Source organism: Pseudopodoces humilis, chromosome 6 (assembly GCF_049639895.1).
Source record: "Pseudopodoces humilis isolate 2021_Gansu_Grassland_sample_001 chromosome 6, ASM4963989v1, whole genome shotgun sequence".
In the NCBI taxonomy this organism is placed as follows: Eukaryota; Metazoa; Chordata; class Aves; order Passeriformes; family Paridae; genus Pseudopodoces; species Pseudopodoces humilis.
Genome location: NC_142205.1, coordinates 51,251,948 through 51,279,651, shown reverse-complemented (window position 1 = coordinate 51,279,651; position 27,704 = coordinate 51,251,948). Strand labels below are relative to the sequence as shown.

The 27,704-nt window shown below is 40.0% G+C and overlaps 1 protein-coding gene across 4 annotated transcripts in view; it reads left to right on the top strand.

The window, feature by feature from the left end:
• Window positions 1–2,270: 2,270 nt before the first annotated feature.
• SMARCAD1 (SNF2 related chromatin remodeling ATPase with DExD box 1) overlaps window positions 2,271–27,704 on the top strand; it is a 43,645-nt gene continuing 18,211 nt past the window's right edge. Inside the window, exons 1-9 of one of the 4 annotated variants that reach the window (XM_088056093.1) lie at window positions 2,271–2,461; window positions 2,717–2,931; window positions 9,909–10,077; window positions 13,241–13,418; window positions 16,437–16,500; window positions 20,997–21,085; window positions 22,621–22,710; window positions 23,333–23,417; window positions 24,883–25,274. In XM_088056093.1, coding sequence (XP_087912219.1) covers window positions 2,730–2,931; window positions 9,909–10,077; window positions 13,241–13,418; window positions 16,437–16,500; window positions 20,997–21,085; window positions 22,621–22,710; window positions 23,333–23,417; window positions 24,883–25,274 — 1,269 coding nt within the window. In that variant the 5' untranslated portion in view covers window positions 2,271–2,461; window positions 2,717–2,729. The remainder of the gene's footprint in view (window positions 2,462–2,716; window positions 2,932–9,908; window positions 10,078–13,240; window positions 13,419–16,436; window positions 16,501–20,996; window positions 21,086–22,620; window positions 22,711–23,332; window positions 23,418–24,882; window positions 25,275–27,704) is intronic. The other 3 variants (XM_088056092.1, XM_014262094.2, XM_005517466.3) reach the window with 3 other exon arrangements.

Here is a 27,704-nt window from a genome sequence, read left to right as displayed (position 1 = left end):
TGAGCTAAAGTAAGTATCCTCATGGACCATTCTTTTTTCCTCCTCTAGCCCACACCCAGCTTTACCTCTGATGTACCTACAAGATTCTTTATTCCCATTTTTGGGGTAACTCACCTTTTAAGTGAGTGGAATTTCAAGTTGGTAGGAGTCTGAGCTTGTGCTGACAGGCAAAACTCTTCCATTTTCACACTGGCCTGCTCTTTGCATGAAAGCCCTTGATCTCATCTTGCCTTTTTAAATGACAAGAGTGAGTCTAGCCCAGACACTCCTTCTCCAGCACAATTTAGTCCTCTTCAGAGGATAACCTCAGGGGATAACCTCAGATGATCTCTGAACTACACTGTTCAAGCACCAGCCAGTCTGCAAATCCACCTGTGCCTTGGCATCTGCCTGTGGGGGCAAAATGACTCTTCTGTTCCATTTACACTGTCACTTATTTGTATTTGGGATTAGCAGAATGCAGTTTCTAACAAATTTAAACTCATCTGTTTTCCAAATTGTATAATAATATTTGATGTGAAGGCAAGACATCACTGAAGCTTGATTCCCTCCAAATCTTTTTGCTTCTAAGGTGTTTGGTACTGCAATTTAGAAGTCAAATAACTTTAAGGGCGAAGGAACATCCTGTGAGCCCAGAACTACAGAGCTGGCACAATAGATGGGTAAGTGGCTTCTTTTTCTGGTTTTCTGTTAGCTAGCATAATCTGTCCAGAATGTCCTTATTAGCTGCTGAACCTGGCTCACCAGTATAATGCTTATTCATTTCTGCCAGGCCTTGAAGCACTTTATTTCATGGCTGGCTGGTATGTGAAAGGGCAGATGCGTAAAGGTAGTTTCAGTACCTCTTTGCCACTTCATCATATTGAAGGCCACCATTTCAGTCCTGGAAAAGTTCTCTGCAATTCCAGGTAACCTCAGGTGCCTGTGCTCTGCAACCACACATCCAGAGAAACACAGCATAGCAGCAGGCCCTGACCTGAGACAGCAAAAGGAGGTGTCTTCCTACTTATTCTGCCAATAGAACATAATGCTGGAAACATGTTGAGGAACCTAAGCTGAAAACTGCCCTAAATTCACACCTGAAGGATGGGCTACCACCCAGAGGGACCTGGATAAGCTTGAGAAGCAGGCCCATTGAAATCTCACTCTAACAAGACCAAGTATCAGGTCCTGCACTTGGGTGAAATCAATCCCCAGTATCATCCTGGAGGATGAACAGATCCAGAGCAGCCCTGCCCAGAAGGACTTGTGGGTGCTGAGGGGTGAGAGGCTGGACATGAGTTGGCAGTGGTCACTCCCAGCCCAGAAAACCGAACATGTCCTGGGCTGCATCCAAAGCAGCGTGGCCAGCAGGGGAGGGAGGGGATTCTGCCCTCTGCTCTGCTCTGCTCTGCTCTGGTGGGACCCCACCTGCAGGGCTGCACCAGCTCTGGGGTCCCAGCACAGGACAGACATGGGCCTGATGGATCAGCTCCTGAGGAGGGTCACCAAGATGATGAGAGGTGTGGAGCACCTTTCCTGTGAGGGAAGGCTGAGAGAATTGGGCTTGTTTGGCATGGAAGAGAAGGCTTAGGGGACACCAGATTGCGGCCTTCCAGTACCTGAAGGGAGCCTACAAGAAAGATGGAGACTTTTTACAAGAGAATGTAAGTGAAGCATGCAAGGGGCCATGACTCCCAAACTTAAAGAGAGTAGCTTTAAATTAGACATTCGGAATTCTTTACTGTGAGAGTAGTGAGTCACTGTAGTGGGTTGCCCAGAGGACTCATGAATGCCCCATCTCTGGAAGTGTTCAAGGCCAGGTTGGATGGGTTTTGAGCAGCCTGGTCTAGTAGAATGTGTCCCTGCCCATGGCAAGGGCGTTGGAACTAGGAATCTTTAAGGACCCTTCCAATACAAACTACTCTTAGGTTGTATGACCTTGTATTTTAGGGTTCCAAATCTCCTATTATGGTCTCCTAGCGGCTCTCCACCCAAACTTTTCGACTTGGACGTGGGGGACGAAGTGTGAACACGCTATCATTTGGAATCAAAGCCGTCACTTGTGCGGCGTCTGGAGACGAAACCCGCAAATCTGCTCGGTGACGCCAGCAGCCGAGCGAGACCCCAAGCCTGCAGAAGCACACGGAACCGGCTGCGAGGCCGGCACCTCCCCAGCCCGGTGTTCCTCCCGCCCCTCATGGCAGCGCCTCCCTCCGCTCCCGCGGGAAAAGGCGCGAAGGCGCACGCGCTCGCGCGCTCCGGCCGGGCGCGGCGATTGGCGGGCGGGATCATGACGTCATCGCCGCGCGCCGGCAGCCCCGCGCACCGCTCCTGAGGGGAGCGCGTCCTGCTCCCGCTGCCCGGGCCTCATCCCGCTCTCCCGCCGGCCCACACTCCTGCCCCGGGGGCCGGGCCGGCCCCTGCCGGCCGCCGCTGCTCCCTCCCACCGCCCCGCTGCGACCGTCCCGCTGTTCGACAGGTGCGTGTGGGGCCCGCCGCACGTGCCCGGGGGGTGCCGGCCGCCGTGAGATGAGGAGGGAGGCCGGGGAAGCGCGGGGAAGAGGGAAAGTGGGTGGGTGGATGGATGGATGGGCAGGCAGGAGCATTCCAGCTGCCCGTCAGTGTCCCTGGCCTCGGGTTTCTGTGGGAGCGCCGGCCGGTCCTTTGCCAGCATTTTCCTAGCTGTATTTGACGGGCCCTGCCGGCTCTCTCCCCTTCCTGGCTTTTCCCACAGCAAGGTTAAGAATATGAGCCTCTACAATTTGGACCGGTTCCGCTTCGAGAGGAAGGGGAAGGGCGCGGAGCAGGAGTCGCCGTCCCCGCCGGCGGCCTGGGCAGAGGCACCTGACGGTGCTGCCGCGGTCGGTGCCGCTGGAGGGGATGAGGAGGAAGGTGCGGGTGACAGTAAGAGGCCAGACACTCCGGATTCGGACGTGACAGAGAGAACTGGTGAGTCAGGCCTTTTGCATGCAGTGCTTAATTTCTAGAAATAAAGTAATTGGCTTGTGTTTTGGTGTTTGTCTTTTTGGGTTTTGCCCCCTTTGTTTGTTTTACAAATGTGTTTTTCTGTGTACACGTTTCACAACAATTTCCACAAAAGTATTCTCATTTGTAGCCGTGTATACTGTAATTGAACCTGTGCATTTGCAGGCAAGTCGGTAACTTTCTAAAATAACTTGTTTTTTAAAATTGATTAAATAAGCTTCAGATTAAATCTTGAAAGTGTGTTATGTTTTCCTATTTATAAACTTCATTTAGTGATACTTTACGCTAACATTTCAGGATTTTCAAGGAAGAAGTGGCTTTTATTTGTCTAATAGATGCAACACTGTAGACTTAACTTTTTGAGTAGAGTCCTTGGCTAATGCATTGTGGAGCATCACAGACAGAACTAAAAATAACAGGTTTTTTTCATTTGGGCCTGATTTTGAGGAGCTGAGAGACCTGGTAATGATTCTCAGAAGCTAACTGTGTTAATGGTTTTGTTGTAGTGTTTGTCCTCTTTTGGGGCAGAAGCTTGGGGTTTTCATGGAAACGTCAAAACCTGATTCTGTCATAGTATGTTGGTTTCCTTTGGCTGAGACAGTAGGGATGTGCTGTTCCTGTTTGGATTTGTTGGTTAATACTAGTGACTGAAATTGCTGTCAGCTGTGTAATCACATTCACTGGTAGGTTTTTCCCTGTTACTGCGTAAGATTTGAAGAACAGACAGTATCTCCTGCTGATTATTTGGTACTTCCCAGACATGCCATATTACTTGTGATACAGTTGTCAAGTTACAGGTGTTACTGGAGAGATCAGACAGACTTTGACTATGCATTTATTCAGAAGTGAAACAACAATGTCTGTGGATGTTGTTTAGCCACATTTTTTGCATGTGACTTTCCCTTGGTGCAAAGCAGTTTTTCACAATACCTTATCTACGTGACAGAAGAGAACCTTTCATGCACGAGGAGGCGTTCCTTTTTTAAAGCTGAGCCAAGTCAGAATTACAGGAGGTGGATGTTTACTCTTCCCTAAATTTGGGTTTAGTGCAGGTTGACTATTTTCTGTTGATCTGAGTGCTCTTGTATTTACATTAGTAAATATTAAGTAGTGTTCTGTGTTAAAAATAAATAAAACATGCAAGTTGCTAGTCTGGAATTGAGTGACCTGTCCACTTGCGAATAATCTTTTGGTGACAGGGAGAACTTCACAGGAAGAAGCCAGCAGCTGTTAATTCTGGCTTCTGCTCACGTGTCTTTGTAATGCTTGTATGGAAAATTGGGCATACTGAAGAAGTGCACTTTGGAACAGGTGTTCTCTTCCTGTTTGTGGTCAATCATTGTCTTGTGGTATGGAGGAGTTACTGAGTGCAGAGGACTTTCTTGACCTGTGAATGTAGTTGTGCAGTAAAGATGGTGCTGCTTGTTCTGTGATTCATTGTTTTGGGGATTTACTCTATTTTAATACTATATTTCTTCCTTTTAATCTTTTAATCTGCCTGTGGGCTTTGTCAGTGTAAGCACCTGTAACAACCATAGCTGTCAAATTTTAGTGCTTGTTTTTCAAAATGCTGGTTTCCCTTGACTTAAATTCTGCAGGGGTAGAACTGTGAAGAAGGGATGCAATACCTAATTTAGAGGCATGAGTTTAGATACAAGGTAATAAAAAGGAAGGTGAAGGCCAGCCTAAAAGAAATTAAATGCAAGGCCAAGTAGTTGTGAGGAAAACTAGTGGGAGATGGTGGTAGCTAACAGTGAGACAGGGTAGAGTGCAAGAGCAGGCAAAACTACAGCAGGTGTCCAATGGAAATAACCATCCATGGGCACAGATGGTGGTGTAGGACTGGGGCACTAATTAACATTTAAAATTGAGATGTAATTAATAGTGCTCTGCATATACGTACATATACATCTCACCTTTCACAGACATTGAGTGTTTAAAGATCAAGTAGTTTAGTGGCTTTTTCTCCCACTTATTTGCACATCAATGTTATGTAACCTATTTCAAGAATTAATATCCTTTTAAGAGATGAAATCACATTTTCTGTATCTACAGAAGTTAACAAAAAATAAAACACTTAGATTTTGTCTGCATGATATGAGGAACTTAAATGTAATAGAGAAAACTAGATTTAATTAGCAGATGCCTGTCCCCCTTGTTTCCTAATTGGTATCAGGAAGACAGAATTTTTCTTGGTTTGGGTCAAATGAAACAGCTGTTGTTGTTGTTGTTATTGCTGAATGGTCATGGACAAGGCCCAATGATGAGTTTATGGCATTGTGTGCACTCTGCTGCCAACAGCACCAAGTCAAACTACGGAGTTGTTTTGTACAAGAAGCAGTTTACACCAAGTTCACCAAAAATAACTTGCCCTAATGCTCAGTGGATCATGTGAGGACTACAATTACTCAGATGTCTTCTGAAGACAAACCAAGTGATTAACAAAATAGTGGTACAATAAACTGGGAAAAGAAGAGGAATGTGATCTTTTTTTCACTTATACAAACAGAAATGCTATTAAAGAGCTAACAACTTGGGGTTTTGTTCTATTTCCTTTGGTTTCATGCAACCACAGTGTGTATATAAAAAGAATTTTGAAATCTGACCTTTTCCTTCAGGAACACAACTAGTTCAGTATAATTTCTGAGAGATTTCTTCAGATTTCTCTTGTATCAAGTGGCCTGAAATACACATCTGACAAAGTATAGGATTCTCTAAATGTCATCCATCTTCAAAAGATATAGTCAGATGTTGTTAATATTGTGTCATGAACCACCATTATCTTTTTAGCTATTTTCTTTATTTTTTTTTTCCCCAGAACAAACTAACACTGGTAGATTGTTCTGTACCCCATTTATGTCTGTGGGTCATGCTTCTTGTTCCTTTGTGTTGAAAACGAGTCCCTTATGGCTTAATAAGCAATTTGTGGTGTGATGGCCATGAGAATTGATCATCTTTGTACATTTGTCTGTATTCAAAATTACACAGACCTGCAGTTACTTTGCAGACAGGTTGTGGGGAATAATTCTGAACTGCAGTTACTGAGGGATAGAAACCAAGTCTGGGGACAGATACCAAACTGTGTGTGATAGCTGTATCTAAAAAGAGTTGGAAAAATACACTGGAGTGGCTTACTACAGTTTTTCATGCAAATTAGTATTTACTAATGGTTTACGAATGGTTCTGAATCTCTTAATCGGTTAAGGAAACAGTGAAGCATCTTAATTTTTGTGTAGATGTTTTTAATTATGTAAATAGCTGGGTATACTAAGATAATGAGATTATTCTACACAGTTGTAGAAATGGAGCAGAACTGTACCAGAACTGCACAAATTAGAATAATTACCAACATTAATTTCAAAATCAAGCTTGTATTCAGGTCTTGTATTGCATGCTTACAAAGCTTCCAAAAAGAATTTAAATAAAAGTTGTAAAAGAAATTGAAGTACAATATATAACCCTGTTATTGATGGCTGATTTTGTTGATATTCTCTCTGTACTGTTTGAATATGTGTCCTAAACAACTGCACTTTGAGATTATAGTGCTCACAGCTCATTTGTGCTGGGAGTGCTCTTTTTTTGTTCTGTTGTCATTTTCTTTAGGATCTGAGGAAATCCTGTCTTTTGCTTATGTCTCAGTTCATAGAGTATAATTCTACTTAGAGTATTTCTGGAAAAAAAGTCATGACTGCAGCATCTAGTGATGTTTTCTAAGGGTTCATGGGAACATATATTGAAGAAATCATAATTTTAAAAGGGATGCTTTAAGAAGCACCTTAGAGTAATACTGACATTTAGGATTATTTTAGCCATTGGAAATACTTCCCTTTAAAAAGGAAATACTACCTTGTAGACTTGAGCAGCATGTGCTTGATACTGTTTTCCAAAACTAGGAGGAAGTAACTTCCTATTTGACAATGCTTGTTGGACAATGTTAGTAAATGTGGTAAGCCTCTTAAGTATTGCCTCTGACATTGCTTTGATTTTATTTTCATTTTCACTTGGGAGAGAAGATGCTGGCTTTTGCAGAGTGTGGTGTCTGATTTGTTTAAGAGGCTGTGTTTAGAATTACAGGGGAGTGTATTCTCTGTCTATGATAGCGAATACTGGTTGTTGTTGGGTTGGGTTCTGGTTTTGATGTTAATATGTGCATGTAGGGCTACTTAGGAGTGTTCCTGTTTCTGGCATCAGTCAAATACTGGTCTTAGGCTTGCAGACATTCCTTAATAGTTCTTTTGAATTGCCTGTAGTCAGAAAATTCTGCCTCCAACAATCAGGTGTTGTGGCAATAACTTTAATCTGTTACTACTCTACAAGGTTGCAGTATGCTCTAAGTAAACATTACGTGTGTGATTTCTACTTCCCCTCACTTAGTAGGGGACTCTGTTCAGTGGAATAGGTGAAGAAAGGGGAGAAGACTGGGCTTTTTTTTTGAGAGGGAGAATGTTTGGGTTTTTTTCCCATGCAACTTGGCGTTTTATAAGTATGGGTGTTAGGAGCTGTCACGAACACTGGACAGTAATTGGTAAATAAAATAAAAATAAAATGAGAAATCACTAAGTGAAGCAGTAAATACTCTTTATTTAAATATAAACCTTATCTAAGGTTACGAATAAAATTACTTTTAAGACCATTGTATTTTTGTAAAGTTTCCTTGTGTTGTTTTAAAATTCAGTAAGGATTCCTCTTAGCAAAGGTGTCATTTCCATGTCATGCTGCTTGCAAGGGGAATATGTTTGGAATTTAGTCTAACCTACAAGGCAAAGATCCATGAAAACTGCCTTGATCTGTTCTGTTAATTCAGTATAGATGCAAAATTCTCATGTTTCTTGCAGACCTATTTTGATACTGAATCACCTTTTTTTTAATGCATTTTGTATTTCTGTCCTGTTGTGATAGCCCTTGCCCTGATAACCCACCTTCATAATGTTCCCAAAGGTCTCTTTGCTCCTCCCCTGTATTTATCTAAAAACTTAAACAGTTTTTAGATGAAGCAACTGCATCAATGACAACACATCTCCTTCCTAAAACAGACAGATAGAAGGTACTGTCAGGAAGCTTCCACTGCCAACGTGTTGGTTGTGGATGCAGGGAGGTCTGTTGTGGAACAGTGTACTACTGCTTCAGAACTAATAATTCTTAGGCATTCCTAAATTTGCATGTGTACGGGCTTTTCAAAATAAGATTCATTTGCAAGGTGAGACTTTTACCTCTTCTAAAAATCATTACCATAATTCTTTGTTGTGTTTTGAAAGTGATAGAAAAGATTCAGATTTTGATAACTCAACTAAAATTAGGTCTTTTACCACAGATGAAGAAATTACATGCCTCGTAGCTTCTTTCTGCATTTGACTATCAGATGAATTTATTCTAGCTTCATCTGCATCTACTGTCTGCTGGCAAATCAGCTTTGCAAACTGATGTTACACTCTAATTATTTGATTCAGCAAGTTTCTGTGTTAGTGAATGGAGGCAGAAGAAACTACTTCCAGCCAAAATTGTGGTTCCAGAGTTAGCAGCACCAGTGGTGCTTGGTTCACAGGCACATGAGTTTTAAAAAAGAATGGGTGTGTTAGAGGGGAGAGGATACCTGTGATGCTTTCTTTGTGTTATGAGAGTTTAGGATCTTTTTATATGAGAACTTCAGGTGACAGTAGTATCACTAAAACACAACTTTCCCAGAGGTTTGTGGCTCTGCCCCTTATCCTGGATTTTTCCTGTGTGTGGCTAAGGTCACCATGTTGAGGGATCCATTCAGTGCCGGTAGCTCAGTGTGTGGCTGCAGGTTGAGCTGTGGGTGGGGAGAGCCCCAGGCAAGAGGCAAGGAACTGCTGACCCCTCACACAAAGGTCCCTGTGGCCCAGCCAGGGGACCCGACACTCAGGAGCTGATGTCTCCAGACTTGACTGCACTTAGACTGTGAGGGGGTAAAAGCCCAGAATTTTTTTGTTTGGGGTTGTTCTGTGGAAGCACCAGCTCGAGCTGTGATTTTGTAATTGCACCATGATTAAATGATATTTCATCTGGGGATGTGGACATCTGAGACTGCTCTGGGAAACCTGGTGTGATTCTGTAGCTGCAAAGGGGTCTTGGTCCCAGCTCAGGTGCTGCCAGAGTGGCTTCTGGATGGTTGAACAGGGAAGTTTCTTTAACAACCTGAAGCCTTGAGGCTTAAATGGTTGCTCTTTTGAACTGTTATTGAACCCTTGTTGATATTTCTTCATAGACACTGAGTTACATTCACCTCTATCCCTTTAACCACTATTAAGCTCCATTTTAAAGTTGTTTCCTTCTTTTTCTGTAGTATGCTCTGTAACATTTGGTACCATATTTTTTTTAGTTTACTGTGTGCCTTTCCCTTTCAGAGTGTGTACATTTTCCTGTGTCAGCAAATAGCTTGTACTTCTAGGATTTATCTTTTTTTCTATTCATTCTGTGCTGCTACAGGGAGTTATTTTAAACTTATTTTCCTCAAGATTTCTTTCATACAGAAAATACTCTCCGCAGCTGTCATGTTCTATGCTCTGTGCATCAATTTTTCTCTCATAGAGAAAAGAGAGAAATATGCCTGTGTGTCTGTGTTCTGATCAGCCTGGAAGTAGTTCAGAGGACTTTGCTCATTATTGATTTATCTAAAAATAAGTATTTTTAAAATTATTTATAAGTAGTTATTAATCTAAAACACATGTTTTCTTAAACTTTGTAGTATAAGAATTGTTTGTTTTTGATGTAGGAGGGCTGAAGATCCTTTGCCAGGTAAGTTCCCCCTTGAAAGAATGCAGCTTACAGGTATTTTCTGTGCATGAGAATGTGAGTTCTGTTTAACTGGGTATTGTGTCTGAAAGAAACTACAGCTACCTGATGTTCTAAGTACAAATAAATATTTGAAGTCATAAGTCATTGTCATCTCTTTTTTCCTCCTGTTGAAATGGCTTGCACAGAGTATTCCACCATCCCAGAAACTCCTGAATCTCAGAGGACAATGAAAGAGTCTTACTTCAGGCGCCAGCGAGGGGTGCAGTTCCTTGATGTGTCTGACAGTGAGGAGGAGCCAAGAAACTTCGGTGCTGCCAAAGAAACCCAGGCTTCGAGGGGAGAGGTGGCCGTAATGTACGCTTTGAGCCAGCTATGTTGTGTCTCTGCGCCTTCGTGGGGTGTTCTAAGTTGAAACACTGAATTGAAAATCAGAGCCTAGGTTGGATTCTGGTTTACTCCTTTGTGATTCATCTGCCCCTAACTAAACTTCACTGGTTTTCTGGGGAAGAAGTATCCAGCTAAAACATTTTCTCAGAGGGAGGAGTTCTGTTATGTTGAAATGTCTGATGTTTGTTCATTTATACATTTGTGCTTTTGCCCTTCTGAAATCCTTATAGTGCAGCTTGGAAACTTAACCATAAAACACTTGCTTTGCTAATTTTAAACTGTTGGAGTTAATTATTTTTTTTGTATATGCAACTATATTTGACAGGGAAGCAAATAGAGCTTCAGTGTGTAGTACGAGTCCCGAGGTAAACTTAAGATAAACTTAAGTATTAGTTGCCTGGCGTGTTTCCTATGCATAGTGAAAACTGTTTCTTTCCCAAGTGATTTGGAAATTCATATTTTTGAATGTGCTAGGAGGGAAGAGTCACTGTGCAGGGGTCACTTGTGGTGTATGGCTAAAAAGGCAGCATTGAGAGAGCAGGTGAGACAAGATGTAGATGGACATGTGCAACCATTTGCAACAGGTTAAAGGAATGCCTGCTGATTATGTGTCTGTGTGGTAATTGTGCTCTCTAGATGTTCTAGTGCTAAGCAAAACAAGATGGCTTAACCTGCTTTTTTGATAGTCTAGTTAAATTAATGGGCAGAAAACTTTTTGTGGGAATTGTAGCATTAACAGGTATAGTCTTTTGTCAGGCTTTCTGCCCTACATGGAGCAGGGAGTTACTGGGCATTTACAGCAGAAGTGAAATAATGCATTTTCCTGCTGCAGTTACCTGAAATTCTGATCTTGTGTTGTTTGGTTTTTTTTTAGTGTTTCATCCCTAAAGTTTCAAATTAAGGCAGCTACTTGTAAAGGAGAAAAAAAATTAGCAGTTACAAGTGAACTCCTGCTTCTGGCTGTGATTTAAGTTGTAAATTGTGCAAGGAGACAGAGGTGGCCATCTGGTTGCATGCATCAAATTGGCTTGTGTGCAGTGCTGTGTAAATGTAGTTACTCTGCTTCTGGGATCAATCCCATATGGAAGCAGTTCAAGTTGTTTTGTACCACATAGAGCTGATGCTGATAAGCCACGCAGGATGGAACTTGCAGAGCCACTGCTTGCTGTTCTTATACTGTGTTGTGATTGCTGGGAGTGAGAGATGGACAGTGACTCCTAGTGGGATTGATAAACATGAAGCCAACATCCTCTTCTACTCCTCAGAATTCCCGTGTAGCCACCGGGCACCTCAGTGCCCGTCACTTTGTCCTAGTGTGCTGGCTCGGCTGCTGATTGATGCATACAGAACACACAGAGCTGTCTCACAAGTGGCTGTTCTGGTCGAGCTAACAAACAAATGGAAACTGTGGCAAGATTTGCTGGCTTAGGAGCTCTGGCTCCAGCTTGTGCTGAATTCTGGCTTTGCATAGAATCAGTCAATTCAGTGTCTGCATTGTACATTTAGTGCATGTGCTACCTAGTTTGGGGAGTTTGTGGGGTTTTTTTTACTTCCTTTTTGCAGAGTATCCTAGCTTCCCTCGTTCTGAAAAAGGTACAGAACAGAAAGCAGAAAGTTTAGAGTAGAAAACACATCTTTCCTGAAAGAATGTGTGCCATAAGTTTTGCTACCAGCGATTGACTGTCTGGACTCTGTTGGAAAAAGAGCAGAATCTACCACAAGATTTTTTGGGTCAGAGTTACTTAGCAGTTAAATGAGTGTTTCTTTATGCTTGATAAGAATATGATTATACACAGAGGGTAAAATTTATGATGTATGCAACTCTGACTTTGTTGACAAGGGTCCAGATGTTATTCTCTATTAGGAAAAGATAGAATAATTGGAGTGTTACCATTTTCATTTGGATTGATTTTCTTTTTAATATGCACTTTTTAAAAGAAACCTGGTTCCTTATGAAGGAAGGCAAAAAGATCAGAAATATGCCAATATATTTTAATATGATATTTCGTTAAGATTTTTTTTTAAGTGGAAGGGATTCATACTTTGAGGCTTACAACTCAATGCCTTGGTGGACTGAAGAATAACTTGGGTTCTCTCTTGTTGCTTCCTTACTCTTAAGAGGCACAATCAGTGTCCTGGTAGCTGTGTGTGCTTTTTGAAAAAGGAGAAAATGATTCTTTGATGAGCACTTACCTGTGTGTAACTTTTATGTAAGTGACACGGAACAATTTTTTTTCCGTAATTCTATTGCCGTATTCCTGTTGCAAGTGCTAAAGAAAGATATAGTGAGGAAAAACAGGGGTTTTTTTAGTATTTAACCTATATTTACGTAGAGAGATCTGCAAACAAGCCTTTCTGATGGTGAAATCCCTAATAAATGGCAAACTTCATACAGGTCAGTTAATTTTGCATTCCCTAAAGGAGATTTTGTGTCTGTGGAAGGGAGAAGGATGGTTCAGTCTTATCTGTGCAACTCAATATGCCGAAAGATACATAGCGGCTGCTTTTCCTGCAAATTAGCTCTAATAATCAATCTTCCAGTAAATTCAGCATACTGAATTTCAGAAGTTTCAGAACAACTTTTTTAGAAAGGCTCTTCCCATATATATACATTTAAGATGCTGCGCAAGGAGCTTTTCTTTCTCAGTGAGCTGAGAACTAGGACAGAGTTGATACTGTACCTGGAAAGTGTTTACAAAGAACCTAATCCACATCTGCTTATTTTTTGGGTAAATAAACACTAGCAAGGCTGTTTGAGATAAACTAGGGGTAGTTATCTGATGTAATTCAGGTAGCTGGAATGATGAACTCTATTAAGGTGGTTGTTATTAAATTATCAATAACCTCTTATAAAAATATGAGGAGAAAGTCATAGGATTTCCCTGGTCCATTCTTCCTTTTTTCTTTTCTTTGACAAGTTGAAATTGAGTGCAAGGGGAAGACTGTACTTGATACATGCCTTTGTCCTGAATAGAGGTGTCCCTTTGCATATAAGTTGATCAGTGTTACTGAAAGCATCTAAATGCATTCTGTGCAATCCTGGTGGGTTTAGTTTACAGTAATGTTCTGGTAAAAACATTCATAAACAAAAATAAATTCTAATTATTTTTTCTTCCCTCATACATTGTAGCTCTGAAACACCTGATAATGATAAACAGCCTGAAGAGGAAATGCCTCAGCTGGCACTTGTAAATGGTGGGGAGCAGCGGCCAGCTGTGAAGGAGGATGTAGAGGAAGATACCAGAGACTCAAAGCTGCAAACTATGAAGGGACGTTTTCCCCAAAGAAGCAACCAAGAATTATTAAAAGTAATAATTCTCAGTTCTTTATTTTGATGATTATTTTATAGGCAGGTTTTCTAAGCTTCTGATGTCATTATAGGGTACAGTCTTGTGGTGAGTAATGCTGTCTGGATGCCAGGTGCCCACTAAAGCTGCTCTGTCACTCTGCTTCTCAGCTGGAGAGGGAAGAGAATAGAGTGAAAGACTTTTGGATCATGATAAAGACATGAAGAGAAAGCTCAGCACTTACTGTCATGGGCAAAACAGACTCAACTTGTGGAAAAGATTTAATTTATTACCAATAAGATCAGAATATGGTAATGAGAAATAAACCCAAATCTTAAAACACCTTCTCCCCACCTGTCCCTTATTTTGGGGCTTAACTCTATTTGTGATTTTCTCTACCTCCTTCCTCCCCACACCAGTGCTGCCTGGGAATAGGATATGGGGACTGCAGTCATTTCATCAGCCCTCCTCAGTAGGACTCCTGAGACCCTTCCCTTGCTCCAGAGTTGGATCCCTTTCTGTGGCGTGCAGTCCTTTAGGGCAAGCTGCTCCATTCTGGGTCCCTTAGACTGGGGCACCAGTCCTACCAGCAAACCTGCTCCAGTGCGGGCCCTTCTCTCCGTGGGTCCTACCAGGAGCCTGTTTTCAGGGGGGCTTCCCATGCAGTCACAGCCTCCTTCAGGCATGCACCTGCTCTGCTGTGCTGGTCTCCAGGGGCTGCAGGTGGATCTTTGCTCCACCTCGGACCTCCATGGGCTGCAGGGGCACAGATGCCTCACCATGGGCTTCACCATGCTCTGCAGGGGAATCTGCTCCAGAGGCTGGAGCACCTCCAGCCCCTTCTTCATTGACCTTGGTGTCTGCAGGGCTGTTTTTCTCTCATTAATTCTTCTTCTCTCCTGCTGTAGGTGTATTGTTCATCCCCATTTCCTTACGCCCCTTCCTTAACCGTTATTTACTGGTGCTGCCACTGTCCTTGGTGGACTTGGCCTTGGCCAGCAGCAGGACTGTCCTGGAGCCCTGGCTCTCTTGGATGTGAGGGAAGCTCCTGGTGGCTTCTCACAGAAACCACCTGTGTAGCCCGTATCACTGTCAAACCTGAATATGCAAACATAATGCAGCTCTTAATTGTTGTTTTGTTAATAGCAAAAGGGTAAAAGCACCATTTTAGGGGAAGTACAGCTGTGTAACATTTCCACATACATGGAAATTTGGATATCTATAAAAATTAATATATAGACACACTTCAAATAAACACCTTTAGGTAGATTCAACAACAGTGAACTCCAGTGTATGGAAAATTTTTCAAGTATTTCTTTGTTGTGACAGTTAAGCTTAATTATTGCTGTCTCAGTTGATAACTCGGTAACTGCTGTTGTTGGAATGAGCTAACTGATGAAATGCAAAATGAGTGAAATCACTGTCATCTTCCAGTAGATGAAACTCTGTGCAAGCTTGCATTTATGCCATCTAATATACTGAGACTTTAGTACTTCCAGTGAGGCAAAGGGTAGGTTTGAACTTAATGTAATGTATTCTTATTGTGCTGACATGTGAATGTGAGAACTCTTGGCTATTGTCCAGCATTCAATACAAATCTACAGGTAACTCCTTGAAAGGGAGATATGGCAATTCAGTACAGTAAAATACCTTTAGTACAGTGCAAGGTGTTTTTGGAAAGTATTTTTCAATGCTAATAGATAACTAGGTTTTCACTAGCTTTAATTTATAAAGCTAAATATGTTTAAATTAATTTGTAAAGTTTCCTGGTTTCCTGAAATGGCATTGAAATACAGACATTTTACTGGTGCTCCTTGCTGGGTGTTTTGTTTCCCAGCTTTATGTTTAGGCTCTCCCTTTATTTTGGGAAGAACAAAAAGGTTGCAAGTAGCAATTTTTGAATTTTTCTCCTGAACATTGTAATTAAAATTTGTTGTGTGTGTCTGGAATGTATCTCTCAGTTTTTGGCTGCATAGAATTTATTTGATTCAAAGACTGATGAAAGTTCATTGTAGCTTAGTAACTTGCTAGAAGTGCTATGTGATGTGTCTAAACTGCTGTTTTGTGACTTAGCTACTGAGCAGCATGTGAGGCTGATAGTGTTTGTTTTCAGGAGAATGCAAGATAGCTCCTGTATCAGCAGAACTTTGTAGAAAATAGAGGCTGTGCAGATATTTTTTTTTTTGCAATTGCATAGCTGCAACGTTTTTGAAGGAGGGTGGAGGAATATCAGGCAAATCTGTTCCTTCATGAAGGATCTGGAGCAGGCTGTCCTGACAAACTTGACACAACTGATGAAGGCTATTTAAGGAAAAAAATCATGAGCCATTTGAAAAGGAAATTGTGTCATTGTAGCAAAATTGTAAGACACTGTTTCCAAACATGAACAGATACTTGGGATTCAGGATTCCTCGTAACTTCATTTTCTGTTGTATTGGGTTTTTTTCCCATATTTGTAACATTTAGGCCATTTGCTTTTGTTGCTGTTACCTCACTTTCAGAAAGCCTTCAAGTCTCAATATGCAGTTTGTAAAACAGATCTATGTTGAGATTATATATGGATGGAGAAAAAATCTAGGACTGCAAGGATGTATTGATAAACCTTGAGGCACATTATACATTTCATACTTGTAATTACAGGAAATGAACCAGTGTGTCACAATAGTATTCAGACACTTCCTGAGTTAATGAATTACAGGGTTGTATTATCTTGTTTTGTGATAGTAACATTGAATAGTCTTTGAAAAAAAGCTTCGAAGTAAAAATGCAGGATATGTTTGTGAAGTAGGGAAGAAAGCGATAATACATGACAATCTATTCAAAATCTTTCCAGTATGCATTTTTAAGTGTTTACAAATACAGGGTATGTGATCAGTACAGCTAATTTGATTCCTCTTGGTTTAGCTCTTGGGTTTAATAATACATGTATATTTGGGGGTTTTAAGTATTTTTTAGTCACAGCTGATCCAGCATTGTCTTCCTCTGTTCAACTGCATTAAATTTCTCTACTTAGCAGTTGCTTATTTTTTTGTTTTGCAGCTGATAGAATCAGCATGCACAATGGATGAAGCAGTAGCTGCTGGTTTGAAGCTCAGTAACAAAGGTATGTTTAACAAAAAAACCCCACAAAACAAAAACAACACCGAAACTTTAGAAGCTGTAGCTAATTCAGTGAACTTGTTTGGGAGATATTTAAAAAGTGGTTAAGCTTCTGCTAAAAGTTAGAGTGTTGTTTTTTTATTGTAATAACATAAAATTGAATTAACAGGCTTTGCAGGGAGAAAGATAAATAGAGGATGTGGACCAAAATCTGTAAAGAAAACCATGAAGAGGAATTTGTTCTGTGAGGCTCAGGATTGCTTTGCTTGTAGGTTCTTAAGTGATTCTGTTCTTGCTGGCTCCTTCTTTGTCCAGAACTTGAGGCAAATAGTAAGGGATTAACAGAAGTAATTCTAAATGTTCTAGGTAAGCAGTCTGGTAGTATGGAAAGAATGTATGGGCTATGTAGTCGTTAATAAGTAGATATTGTTTGTATCAAGGCCTGTCAGTTTTTTGTTCAGGTTATTTTCAAGACCTGCCTGTAATTCTGAATAAGAACTGTTAGTCGTAAACATTATACAGACCTCCCTGGTTCTCTAGCAAAACATCATGCAAACCGTGCTTTTGAATTCTCAGAACTTATTTAGGGGTGTCTGTTCTGCACCTCAATTTACACAGTCTCATACTGTTACCAAAACAAACAAAGCAAAACAAAGAAACACATTTTGTGGGAATGTGTTCTAAGTGTTAGATGTGTAAAATGGTCATAATTCTTGGGCTTTGGGTTTGTTTCTTGACATCACTCAAGTCCAGGGCTAAGTCCTGTCTTATATTTTTGATTTGTTGGAGTTGGTCAGGGAAGAGTGGAATGCTGATATTATAAAAGCAGATCAGCCATCTGTTTACAGTTCAGTTGTCCAAGGTTTTCCTGAAGGATCTTTGGAAAAAGCTGTTTATGACCACTCTTGATTATTTAGTTGTTCTGAGTAGTTCATACATCTTTCCATGCAAGATCCTATGGATTTGGAGCAATATGTCTAGGAGTAAGTATATGCTGAGGGAGAACTGTTTTACTTCTGTTTTTAAAGTACACATTTTTTTTGCTTATCTGATTCCCTCTCCTGTACTTACTATATTATCATTTTCTTATTTTCATATAAAAGTGCAAAGATTTTTAACAATTTCCAGGAAGCTTTAAGATCACTCAGACTAATTTAAATGAAGGGATGCTTTTGTGTTTTGTGTTGTTTGATGGGGTTTTTTTTTAACCAACCAAATAATTTTGAGTTTATCACTGAGTGCATGGTCAGATTCTATAGATGGAAATTCTTGGATACTGGCAGTAGGAAACAAGGCTGGCATGTTTTGAGAAATACACTGAGTGCTGCTGTTCCTGGAAGACTGATTACTTTTCAAAGGTTTTGATAAATATTAATCCAATTTAAGCTAATATATATCCTTAAACTTTGTTGCACTTCACAGTATTTGAACTAAATCACTTTGATTTCTGGTATGTAGGCCCTGCCTTTTGGCCATTTTTGTGTTGATTTAAGAATGTTGTTTCACATCCTTTTAATATGAGCCATAGAGAAGTCTTCTTGGCAGCAAAATTCCCACTAATCACAGCTGTTGTATAAAATATTTAGTTAGGAATAAGCATGCCTGACAGTGATGGTATAAATCACCTAATTTTAGACACATTTTTTAAAAATGGAGGCATTAATGAACATCTGCTTTAACTGTGTCAATTTCAGATATGCTTTACTTGTGAAATGTTGACTGTGTGAGAGGTCAAGGCAAGATACAGTTTTGCGAAGCACAGCTTTGTGAAAAGTGTGACCTTGAATTTTTCTATCCTTTCAAAATTACAAAACTTGTATTTATAGCTTGAATTCAGTAGTTGTATAGAGCTAAAACAAGAAACATTGCAGATTTTTTGAAGATGTGACAAATTGAAAATACATGTCTAAGATGTGAAGTTGTAGTAATACCTGTTGTTTGTGATTTGTTTCTGGTGTTGATTTCTGTACATCTTGCAAACCATGGAAGTGGTGGGTGTGCTTCTGAGCTGAAACCTCATGTGAATCTGTCTGGTATTCACTGCTTTTTGAGCAGTCAGAAATTACTGTTTTCTTTTACCATGATGAGGGAAGTCACAGTAAGAAAAGGCTTTTTTTTTGTTAGAGGTAGCAGCAAGTAACAGGGGAAATAATTACAGATGCTCCTCTAAATTCTGACCCCTTGGAGCAGCTTTACTCATTTCTCATTAGTTACAAAATTTATGGGGAGAAAAAGGATTCCTCTGGAAGGCCTGGTGTACCCTGCCTGCACTCTAAGGATGATTCCTACCTAACAGTAAGAGTTTCTTTATCCCTTCAGCTGTATACTGCCGTAGCACAGAAAGCAAAAATTAAGTGTACTTTCCAAAGTGGATATCTTCAGAAAGTTGGGATTTTTTTGTCATTTGCAAATGTGGTGGGTTTCCGAAGACCACAGGTTGATTTTTGAATAATTCTGTGTTGATGGGTTCCTGAGACCATGGTTTTCCAGATCCTTTGTTTCAGTTCAATTGCCTCTAAAATTGCTCATGATGGGGCTTCCTTCAAATGCTATTGGGTGCTCAGCTGTGACCTAAAAGCAGGAAAATCTTTTAAATACTCTTATATCCAGCCCGTCTATTTTTTTAGGGCAAAGAGGTTTTCAGGGTCACTGTTCACATTCAGAATTATCCATCCTGAATACAGTGTTAATTTAGCTTAAGAAATAATAGCACGAGGTCTCGAATGACTTACAGTACTTGACCCAGCAGCAGCCTGACAGCTCCTAGTTTGGATGTCAAAACAACCACACATTTCTCAGGGTTAAGCTAGTAGCAGGCATTTTCCTGGCAATATTGTTTAAATTAGGTCTTGGGCAGAAAGATCAATGTCTGAATGGTGAAGGAGAGCCTCCGCTGGCATATTCTCTGGATGCTTTGAACTGTGCCTATTGTATTTATTGTGGCCTTCCAGTACAAGTAAGATGGAGAGGGACTATTTACAATGGCATGTAGTGACAGAAAAAGGGGAAATGGTTTCAATTTGAGAAGGTAAGTTTAGATTAGAAATCAGGAAGGAATTCTTTACTGTGAGGGTAGGGAGGCACTGGACCAGGTTGTCCAGAGAAGTTGTGGATGCCCCATCTTTGGAAGTGTTCAAGGCTGGGTTGGATGGGGCTCTTAGCAACCTGATCAAGTGGAAGGTGTCCCTGGCTACAGCAGGGGTTTGGAGCTAAGTGGTCTTTAATGTCCCTTCCAGCCCAAAAAATTCTATGATTCGATGATATTTTTGCCTAAATATATATAAATACATAGACTTAAAAAAAAATCTTAACAAAGTTTTCTGGTATCTCTTGCTAGATCTATAATCTCAGGAAGAGTTGCTAGTACTCTACTTTTCTTTGGGATGTTTTAATAAATTATTTCTTTCAATTTTTACATGCTGCTTCTCTGATGTCAGAGTGAATGACTATAGTAGAAAATTTATTTGAAAGTATTTCCACACAGTGTCTTGTACAAAGATTTGGCTACTTAATGTTCCGAAGTTAAAATTTTTTGATTATCCAGACAGTCTTCTGGATTGGAAAGCAAATGTGCTTTTTGTGTGTGTGTGTGGGTATGCTCATTCACTGGTCTCCCAGGGCAAGCTGGGAGGGGAGGTTGGCCAGAGATGCTGGTATCAGACACCAAAGCTCTGCAGGCACTTACTATTCCAGAGAAGATCTAACTTCCAGTACTATTTCAGATCACAAACTAGGAATTTTCACAGTAATTTGTTCTGGTAGTGCTGCTTCAAGCCAAGCTGGTGTGCAGAAATACTGGTAACGTGTTCTTGCCTTCATGAACCATGCACAGCAGCAGTCTGGAAGTGCACCTGGCTGGGCAGGCCTTAATGCTGAGATGATAATCTCCTGATAATCACCAGGGCCCAAAGATAGTCAGAAAGTTATGGCTCATGTGGACTATTTGTAAGTGATAAGGTTATCACAGACTTAATATGCATAGTTTTCTTTGAGACGTCTGGATTTAATGTTGAAAAGCATTTGGTAACTGCTCTGGTGTGTACCTGAGCCAGAAATCAGTCATCAGCGCTTCCAGATTGGCAGAGATGTACATATTCCAACAGACAGATGGGCTTCAGCCTGGAAGAAATACCAGCTTGAGTAAAACCAGACACAGATACACCTTTATGCAACCTCTGTGTAATAACATGTGGCAACTATAAAAAAAATAATAATTAAATGCTATTTTGGTTGTTATATATGAGAGGTAATTACTTGATTAATTACCAGACTGCTGAAGATAACTTAGAGGTAAATAAGCATGTATCTTCAAGCAGCTGCTTTGCTTCAAGTTTCAATGTATCTGTGTTCTGTAGTAGGAAACTGTTACGGAGACTGGTAAACATTGTGAGGGTAACAAGTAGCTACTGCATTGTTGTAGTAATTAAAATCTCCTACTGTTTTGAGGTGAACTTAATGAAAGGAACTAATTCTTCTTTTCCATCTCAATTCTTTTTAAAGCTGCCTCTGGTAAAAGGAAACTAAGTGATTCTCCCACAAATTGCAAAACCAAAAATGAGCGAGTTGCAAAAAAGTCAAAAGCTAGTTATGTAAGTACTGTGCTTTTCATTTTGTGCATTGTAAAATAAATTTAATTACCTGACTTGGTCAGTGACAGTGGTGTGTTTTATCAGAAAATTAAGTCAAATCAGATCTTGACATCTGGATGAGTTTTTTTGTACTTTTTTTATTGTTAACACTCTGAATGGAACTACCTGATTTGTTCTTTAGTGCTTGTGGATTTGTGTCACACCAGCCAGTTCACTGCTTTGGTGGAAGTAGTTGATGGCAGGTAGCAGTGTGTGAGGCTCTGAGTACCATTCAGTTTTTGTGAACATCAGTGGGAACTACAGGTTCTGGATCGCTTTTCCTCCTCAGGTCATTCCTTATATTTCCTCAAGCACACAAAGTTAACATCTTTGTTGCTGTATCTGCTGCTATTCTTTGTTATAGATGTTGCTTATATATTTGAAAGTATGACTTAAGGAAATCTTTAAAAATGATGAATTGGTTACATTTAAAGGAATGACTACTTTGACCTCTGCTAATTAATGGGAACTATGTCATGATCCTGGTTTGGCACATCAGCTTGATTTCTGTTCTTAACAGTGTCATTACAATTAAAGGGGGAAGGATTGGAAAAAAACAAATGTGAAATATGGGTTTTTAGAGCTTATTATAGAGAACTATAGTGAGAACTTGCAGGTTTTTTCTTAGTCTTGCTTTTCCTTGTGATTCTTAAGACCAGAGCATACTTGGGCAGCTCTTCTGTGGATTCTAGCTGCTCCCTTAGTGACACTGTAGGCTCATTGAGGAAAGGAATAATGTCCTCTGTTACTCAGAGTGCCTCTGGAAGATGTGGTTTGTCCTCCCTCAGAAAAGTAAATGTTGATAACTCTGCTGTAGACAAGTAGCTCTGTAACCACTTTGTATTCAAAGTTCTAGGAAGAAACTCATGTAGTTCTTTGTGGTGAATACAAAGCAGAGCAGCTTGTGGCCCGTGGAAGTTGTGGCACTTATTGACTTCCATTTAGCAGGCTGGTAGTAGCTGTTAGTGAAGCTATTGTTGATGAAAAGTTTTACCAGTTTTTGATGGGACTCCATGATGCTGTGACATAAAATTTATGGATTTTTTTTACTCATAAATCTTTAATATAAACACACCATTTGACACGTTTGTAGGCTGTGGTGGGTTAAACACTGCATGCTTAGTAAGCTAATCTGATTACCAACCCTGATGTCTTCTGCCTTAAATATCATCCAGAATTGCTAATAACTTTTGATTTTAAAGCAAAATTAACTAGACAGTTCTAAATTATTTATATTTTGGTATATAACTTTGCACTGTGTCTGCTTATCAAGTAAAGAGTCCCAGTTTTCCATGACTGAAGACATTTTCTGTTTGTGAAAGTTTTGGTCTTTCTTTGATCATTGACTATGTATGAGGAATCACTTCAGTTTGAATTTATCTTAAGTACTTTTGTCATTTAGAGTAGCTGCTTAAGGTTAAGCAATACTGAGGTTTTCTTCTGTTTCTGTAGTTGTAATTAATATTAAACCTAATAGGTACCTTTTTTTAACATAGCTGGATGACTCAGAACCCAAAAGACAATGGGAGAGGCAAGAGATGCTTGTGAAGAAGTTGCAAGGTACATTCCCTGGATTGGATAAGGAGGTGAGCTGATGTCTCCCTATGGCACATCAGGTTTTGAGTTCTTAAGAAAACTGCAGCTGTTGATAGTCCATATGAAACAGTTCTGATACCAACAGCACTTTTGGAAAGAGCCCAGGGTAGGAAGGCTTTTGCTGTTCCTGATGTTAGAATGTAGCTTGTCCTGAATTGAGAGCTGTGGGATGTGGTTGGGACTACATCTAACTTCTCTTCTTACATTTCTAGCCCTACGACAAGCCTAGTATAGTCAAATTTGATTACTTACTGAAAAGTGCTAGGGGAAATGATCCCTCCCTCTCTCACTCTTCTCCCCGAGACTGCTAAAATATATTTTGCAATTTGTATTACTTTAGTACTTGATGGTCCTCAGTGACTGCTTGAGACCTTTCAGTAGGGTGCTTGAAATAGTTGGAAGCAAAGCTTGTTCGTGTGTTCTTACACTTTTGAAAATTGGAGTGCAGTTCTGCCTAAACTGAGTGTACAGAGCTTGAAGAGTTTTCTCATTTTGATTTCCTTTTGTTTTGAATCATCTGATTTACAGGGGTTTTATTTGCTGATGTTATTTGGCACAGACATTTAGTTTGTGCTTATCTCACCACAATGCAAAATGTCTTATTTTTACTAGGAGCTGAGAGAAGTACTTGAGGAACATAACTGGGTGTTTCATGATGCACTGGAAGCCCTGAAAATATTTGCAGACGATGAGGAAGGTAAAGACAGATTTATAATTAATTTTATCCAGACAAAACAGAGTTGTGATGCAAATAGTTTTGAATGTTCAGCAATGACAGTCCTGACAGCATCATGCTTAGAAACTTGCTCTTATACTTGTAATTAACATTATAGGGAGGATGAAAGAAGGAAGCTCACTTTTTCTGTATTTTTATTTTTGCGCTCTAACTAGGGATAAATGTCTTTGCCCTGCTAATACAGATAGGCATAAAAAGTTGTAATTACCTAAGGGTGTTAGAACTCTAAGCACGGAGAATTTCCTGCTCCCTTCTTGCTTGTTTAATAAATGGGTGGTTTCTAACTGCAGTATTTGTAAATTACTGGTTTCTAAACTAGTAATTGCAAATAACTGCATAGGAAACAAGTAATATATGCTATTTTGTCCTTTTAAAATGTATTCTAGGAGAGGAACATACTAGAAATTGGCCTTGAGTTATTCAACCTGTTTGTAAATACCAGTACTTTAAACATGGCGTGGAGAAAACCCAATGATTGCAAGTAAATCTGCAAGTTATAACTTAAGTCCTATTTAAAGAGTTGATTACTTTTCAGTGTGTTACACAGCTGTCAGATATGTACAAGTTTTGCTGTATCAGCTATGTAAGTATTCTTGGGATAGGGTAGTGTTCTTAATTGGATTCTTTACAAGTGGGGAGAGCTATCACTGCTCAGGAAGTTGTGTCCTTATTGATGCTTTTAAGAAGGCAGATGACAGGGTTGGACTCAATCAACAGCAAGCTAGGATTGGGCAGAAGAGAAACTTCTGCACTGCAAGTGCTCTCTTGAAATTAAGGAGTCAAAACCCTTACAAGGCACTTCTGAAAATTACTTGCTTGTGGTGTGTTAAATAACTTCTGTCTTATTTCAAGGCAGCTGAATTATTTTGGTTGGAGATGCCTCATTCTTTGAGTTTTTTTAACAAGTGCATGTTTTCATTGTTCCACCCCAAATACTGTACTACAGTGCATTAAAATGGAAAAAAATATATCATTTTCTTGGGAAAAGAAGGCTTTTTTTCTCAAGTCAGCAGAATTAATACCTCTGCAGTCAGGTACAGTGGGACCAGTATCTCATCTTAAGAATACATCAGAGTTCTTAACTGTTTGCTCTTACCTCAGAGCTTCTGCAGCTCACAAATATTACATTACGTTGATCATCTCTATTTCAAGACACTTAAAACCTTCTTCTATTTGAGCATTATATAAATGAGCTTTGCTTATCTTGTACTCATAGTTGGAGCTATTTACATACGTTATACAGATTTTCTTTTCTGTTTTCTTAGTAACACCTGCTGTGTTTTCTTAGTAACACCTGTTCTTGTGTATTAAATACTAGAACTGTTCTTTACAGATCTGTAGGTTTTATTTTGGAAGAACAACTTGTGTTTTCATCAGCCCCATTCCAATATGTGTTGACTCGTTGCCTTCTGTATTGCATGCATAGGTGTGGAATTTCCTCCCAAAAGGAAAGTTGCTGACTTGACCGAAGCTTCCACTGAGAGCCATAGTGAGGAGAGTAAAGATAAGACAAAGCAGAAAGCTTCTGAGAAAGAGCAGAATGGCTTTCAGAAAAAGGACAAAGGCAAAAGCAGCATTTGGAGGGCTGAAAGAGAAACAGAACACACGGAGGATGAGTCTGCTTCCGAAGATGGCGGAAGCTCCCTGGATGAGGACTACAGCAGTGCTGATGAAGTCATGGAGGATGGCTACAAAGCGAAAATCCTCAGCTTCCTGCAGGATGCTTCCCTGAGTGAACTGACTCTGATTCCCCAGTGTTCTCAGAAAAAGGCTCAGAAGATAATAGCGCTCCGGCCCTTTAACAGCTGGGACGCTCTGGTAGGTCTGCATTCTTCCTTTCCTATCCCCAGCCTGCCTAGAGTCAAGGTGGCTTCAGCCGAGGGAGGCTTAGATGGGTGGCCTTACCCTCATTAGGCTGAAATGCTATGTTACTCCTAAGCCAATAGCGTTTCAAATAGTGTCATATGACCTGATTTTGAATGAATTAAGGGGTGATTTTTATGGAAAACTCAAGCTGATTGGCTGACAGTACTGTCACTCACTGTGTAGCAGAGAAAGTTGGTTGATTTCACTGCAGAAGGAGAAATTAGAGCTTTCACTGTGAGAAGGAGGTGTTTGCTAGCCTATTCTGAGCTCTTGTAGCTGACAACCCATGCAGAAGGGAAGAACGTGGCAGGACCTTTACTGCAGACACTTGTATAGCAGCAGCAGCAGCTTCCAGGGTAGCTCCATGATTGAAGAATCCAGCATGGATGTTTTTATTTTCAGGCAAGAAATGGCTGTTCTCTTTTTTTTTTTTTTTTTCTTTTCTTCTTTTGTGCCTTTACCTTACTGCAGTGCAGCTTAGTGTCTAACATGGTTTTGCTAGCTAAGCAATGCAGCCATTTTTAGTGGAGTGAGCTGCTGTGTTTTTATTAATGAAAGGTAAAGCATGAGAATGCTCAGCCACAATCCATCACAGAAAGGAAAGCAATATCTGTTGGTAAGTACACTATCTACTGTCGCTTTGTTGTTACTTTCGGATGTTTACCATGGCTTTTTTGTAGACTTCACATTTCATACAGTTTCAGTTAACTGCAAGACCTCAGACCTGCTAAGAGCAATGTTCTGGTAAGAAATTTGAAGTGTGTTACAGCAGATAGTCTTGATTTAATTTATTATTGCTTTGAATTTTAAAAGTAACTGTGCACAGGCCTTTTTACAGAGTAATTTGTGTTTATTCATCAGTGTGCATTCTGAACCCCCCACTGATGTATGCAAGAACTTCTTCAATATGTGTAAAACAATAACATTTATTATTCAGTGTGTGAAATATATTACTACAAAACAGTAAGAGATGCTAAACAGAATTTTAAGGAAAACAAAATGATCTTTGTATGTTGTATTGTAAGGGGAGGGGGGGAGACAAGAGGACGATACTTGAAAAAAATACAGGGTACTGGTATGCTGCAAAAGAAATCCGTTTTGCCCCAAGCCTTTGGCTTCTCACAGAACATCTGTCATACAGCTATTACTTTCTAAACTTGTTGGATTTTGTCTGAGCTTAATTCTTTGCAGAAGTATTTGCTACAGGGCTCTTCTCCTTTTCTGTGTAAAATATTTTACGGGGAAAAAAAAAGCTGCATGGGCCTGTTTGCGTTCAAAATTTGTCTTTCATGAAGATTGCTGGTGTCAGCAGCCACATGTTTATGTAGTATTGCAAATACTTGCCCAGAGTAAAAGTGGTTTGCAGCAGATTTTAGCAGATGTTTTGTATCAATGTGGATTTAGTTGTTTATAAATATCCAGTAGCTCAGTAACACAGCATTTTTCCTACCAATTAATAAGGGTAGTTAGAATAATGGAGAGAGATGATTCAGTTAGAGCATTAAATAAATTGGCTTAGTTTTAAGGTCTCTTTTTACTCTAATGGTATCTTGTGTAACACAATGTGAAGTACTACAAGTTGTTACCATGTGTTCATTATTAGAATTGAGGAAGATATTAAGGATCTCAGTCTGAGATTAAAACTAAAGCCTACTTATTTGTAAATTGAATGTTTTATTCCAGGAAAACATAAATGAGAATGTATTTTTTTTTATTCTAGACTTTTTATTTTTTTTAATTTGGACTAAGCTATTTTGTTTCCAAGAGGATTTAAATTAATTTCATAGGCTTATAAGGTTAATAAGAGCACTTGGAAATACTTACTCTTTGGAGTAGATATTTCAAGTGTTTAACTTGATCTAGTAATGTTTAAAACATATAGAAAGAAATTTAGTAGACACAGTTCTCAAAATAAATGGAGAGAGCTGAAACTGTCCTTGCTCACGAAGATGAATTAATTTGGCAGTTTAGAAATGCCTTCATTGTATGTCAAGTACATTTTCCAGGAGGATAGTTTTATCCAGTCTTTAGCGCTGGACATGACTGTCTGGGAGAGCCTCCTCTCAAATGCCAGCTTGAATAAAGAGTACTCGGGTATGTCCTTGAGGCTTTGGGTGTATGTCTCCTTGGAGAAGTAAGCAAGGTGTGCAAGAACTGGTGGCCTCTGTCCAGAATACATTGTGTGCACACGGAAAGTAGTAGGTAACAAAAGAAATTGGAATGTGTTCTCTGAGAGTGCCTCTCTCATCCTATTCACTTCCTACTCATAGCCAAAAATGGCACACTGCTTTCTGAAGCAAAGGCTTTGGAAAGATGGGCCCAGGGGCTTCTGCAAAGCCCAAGCATGGAGCTGGGACATAAGAGGAAGTGTGGTGGGCGAAT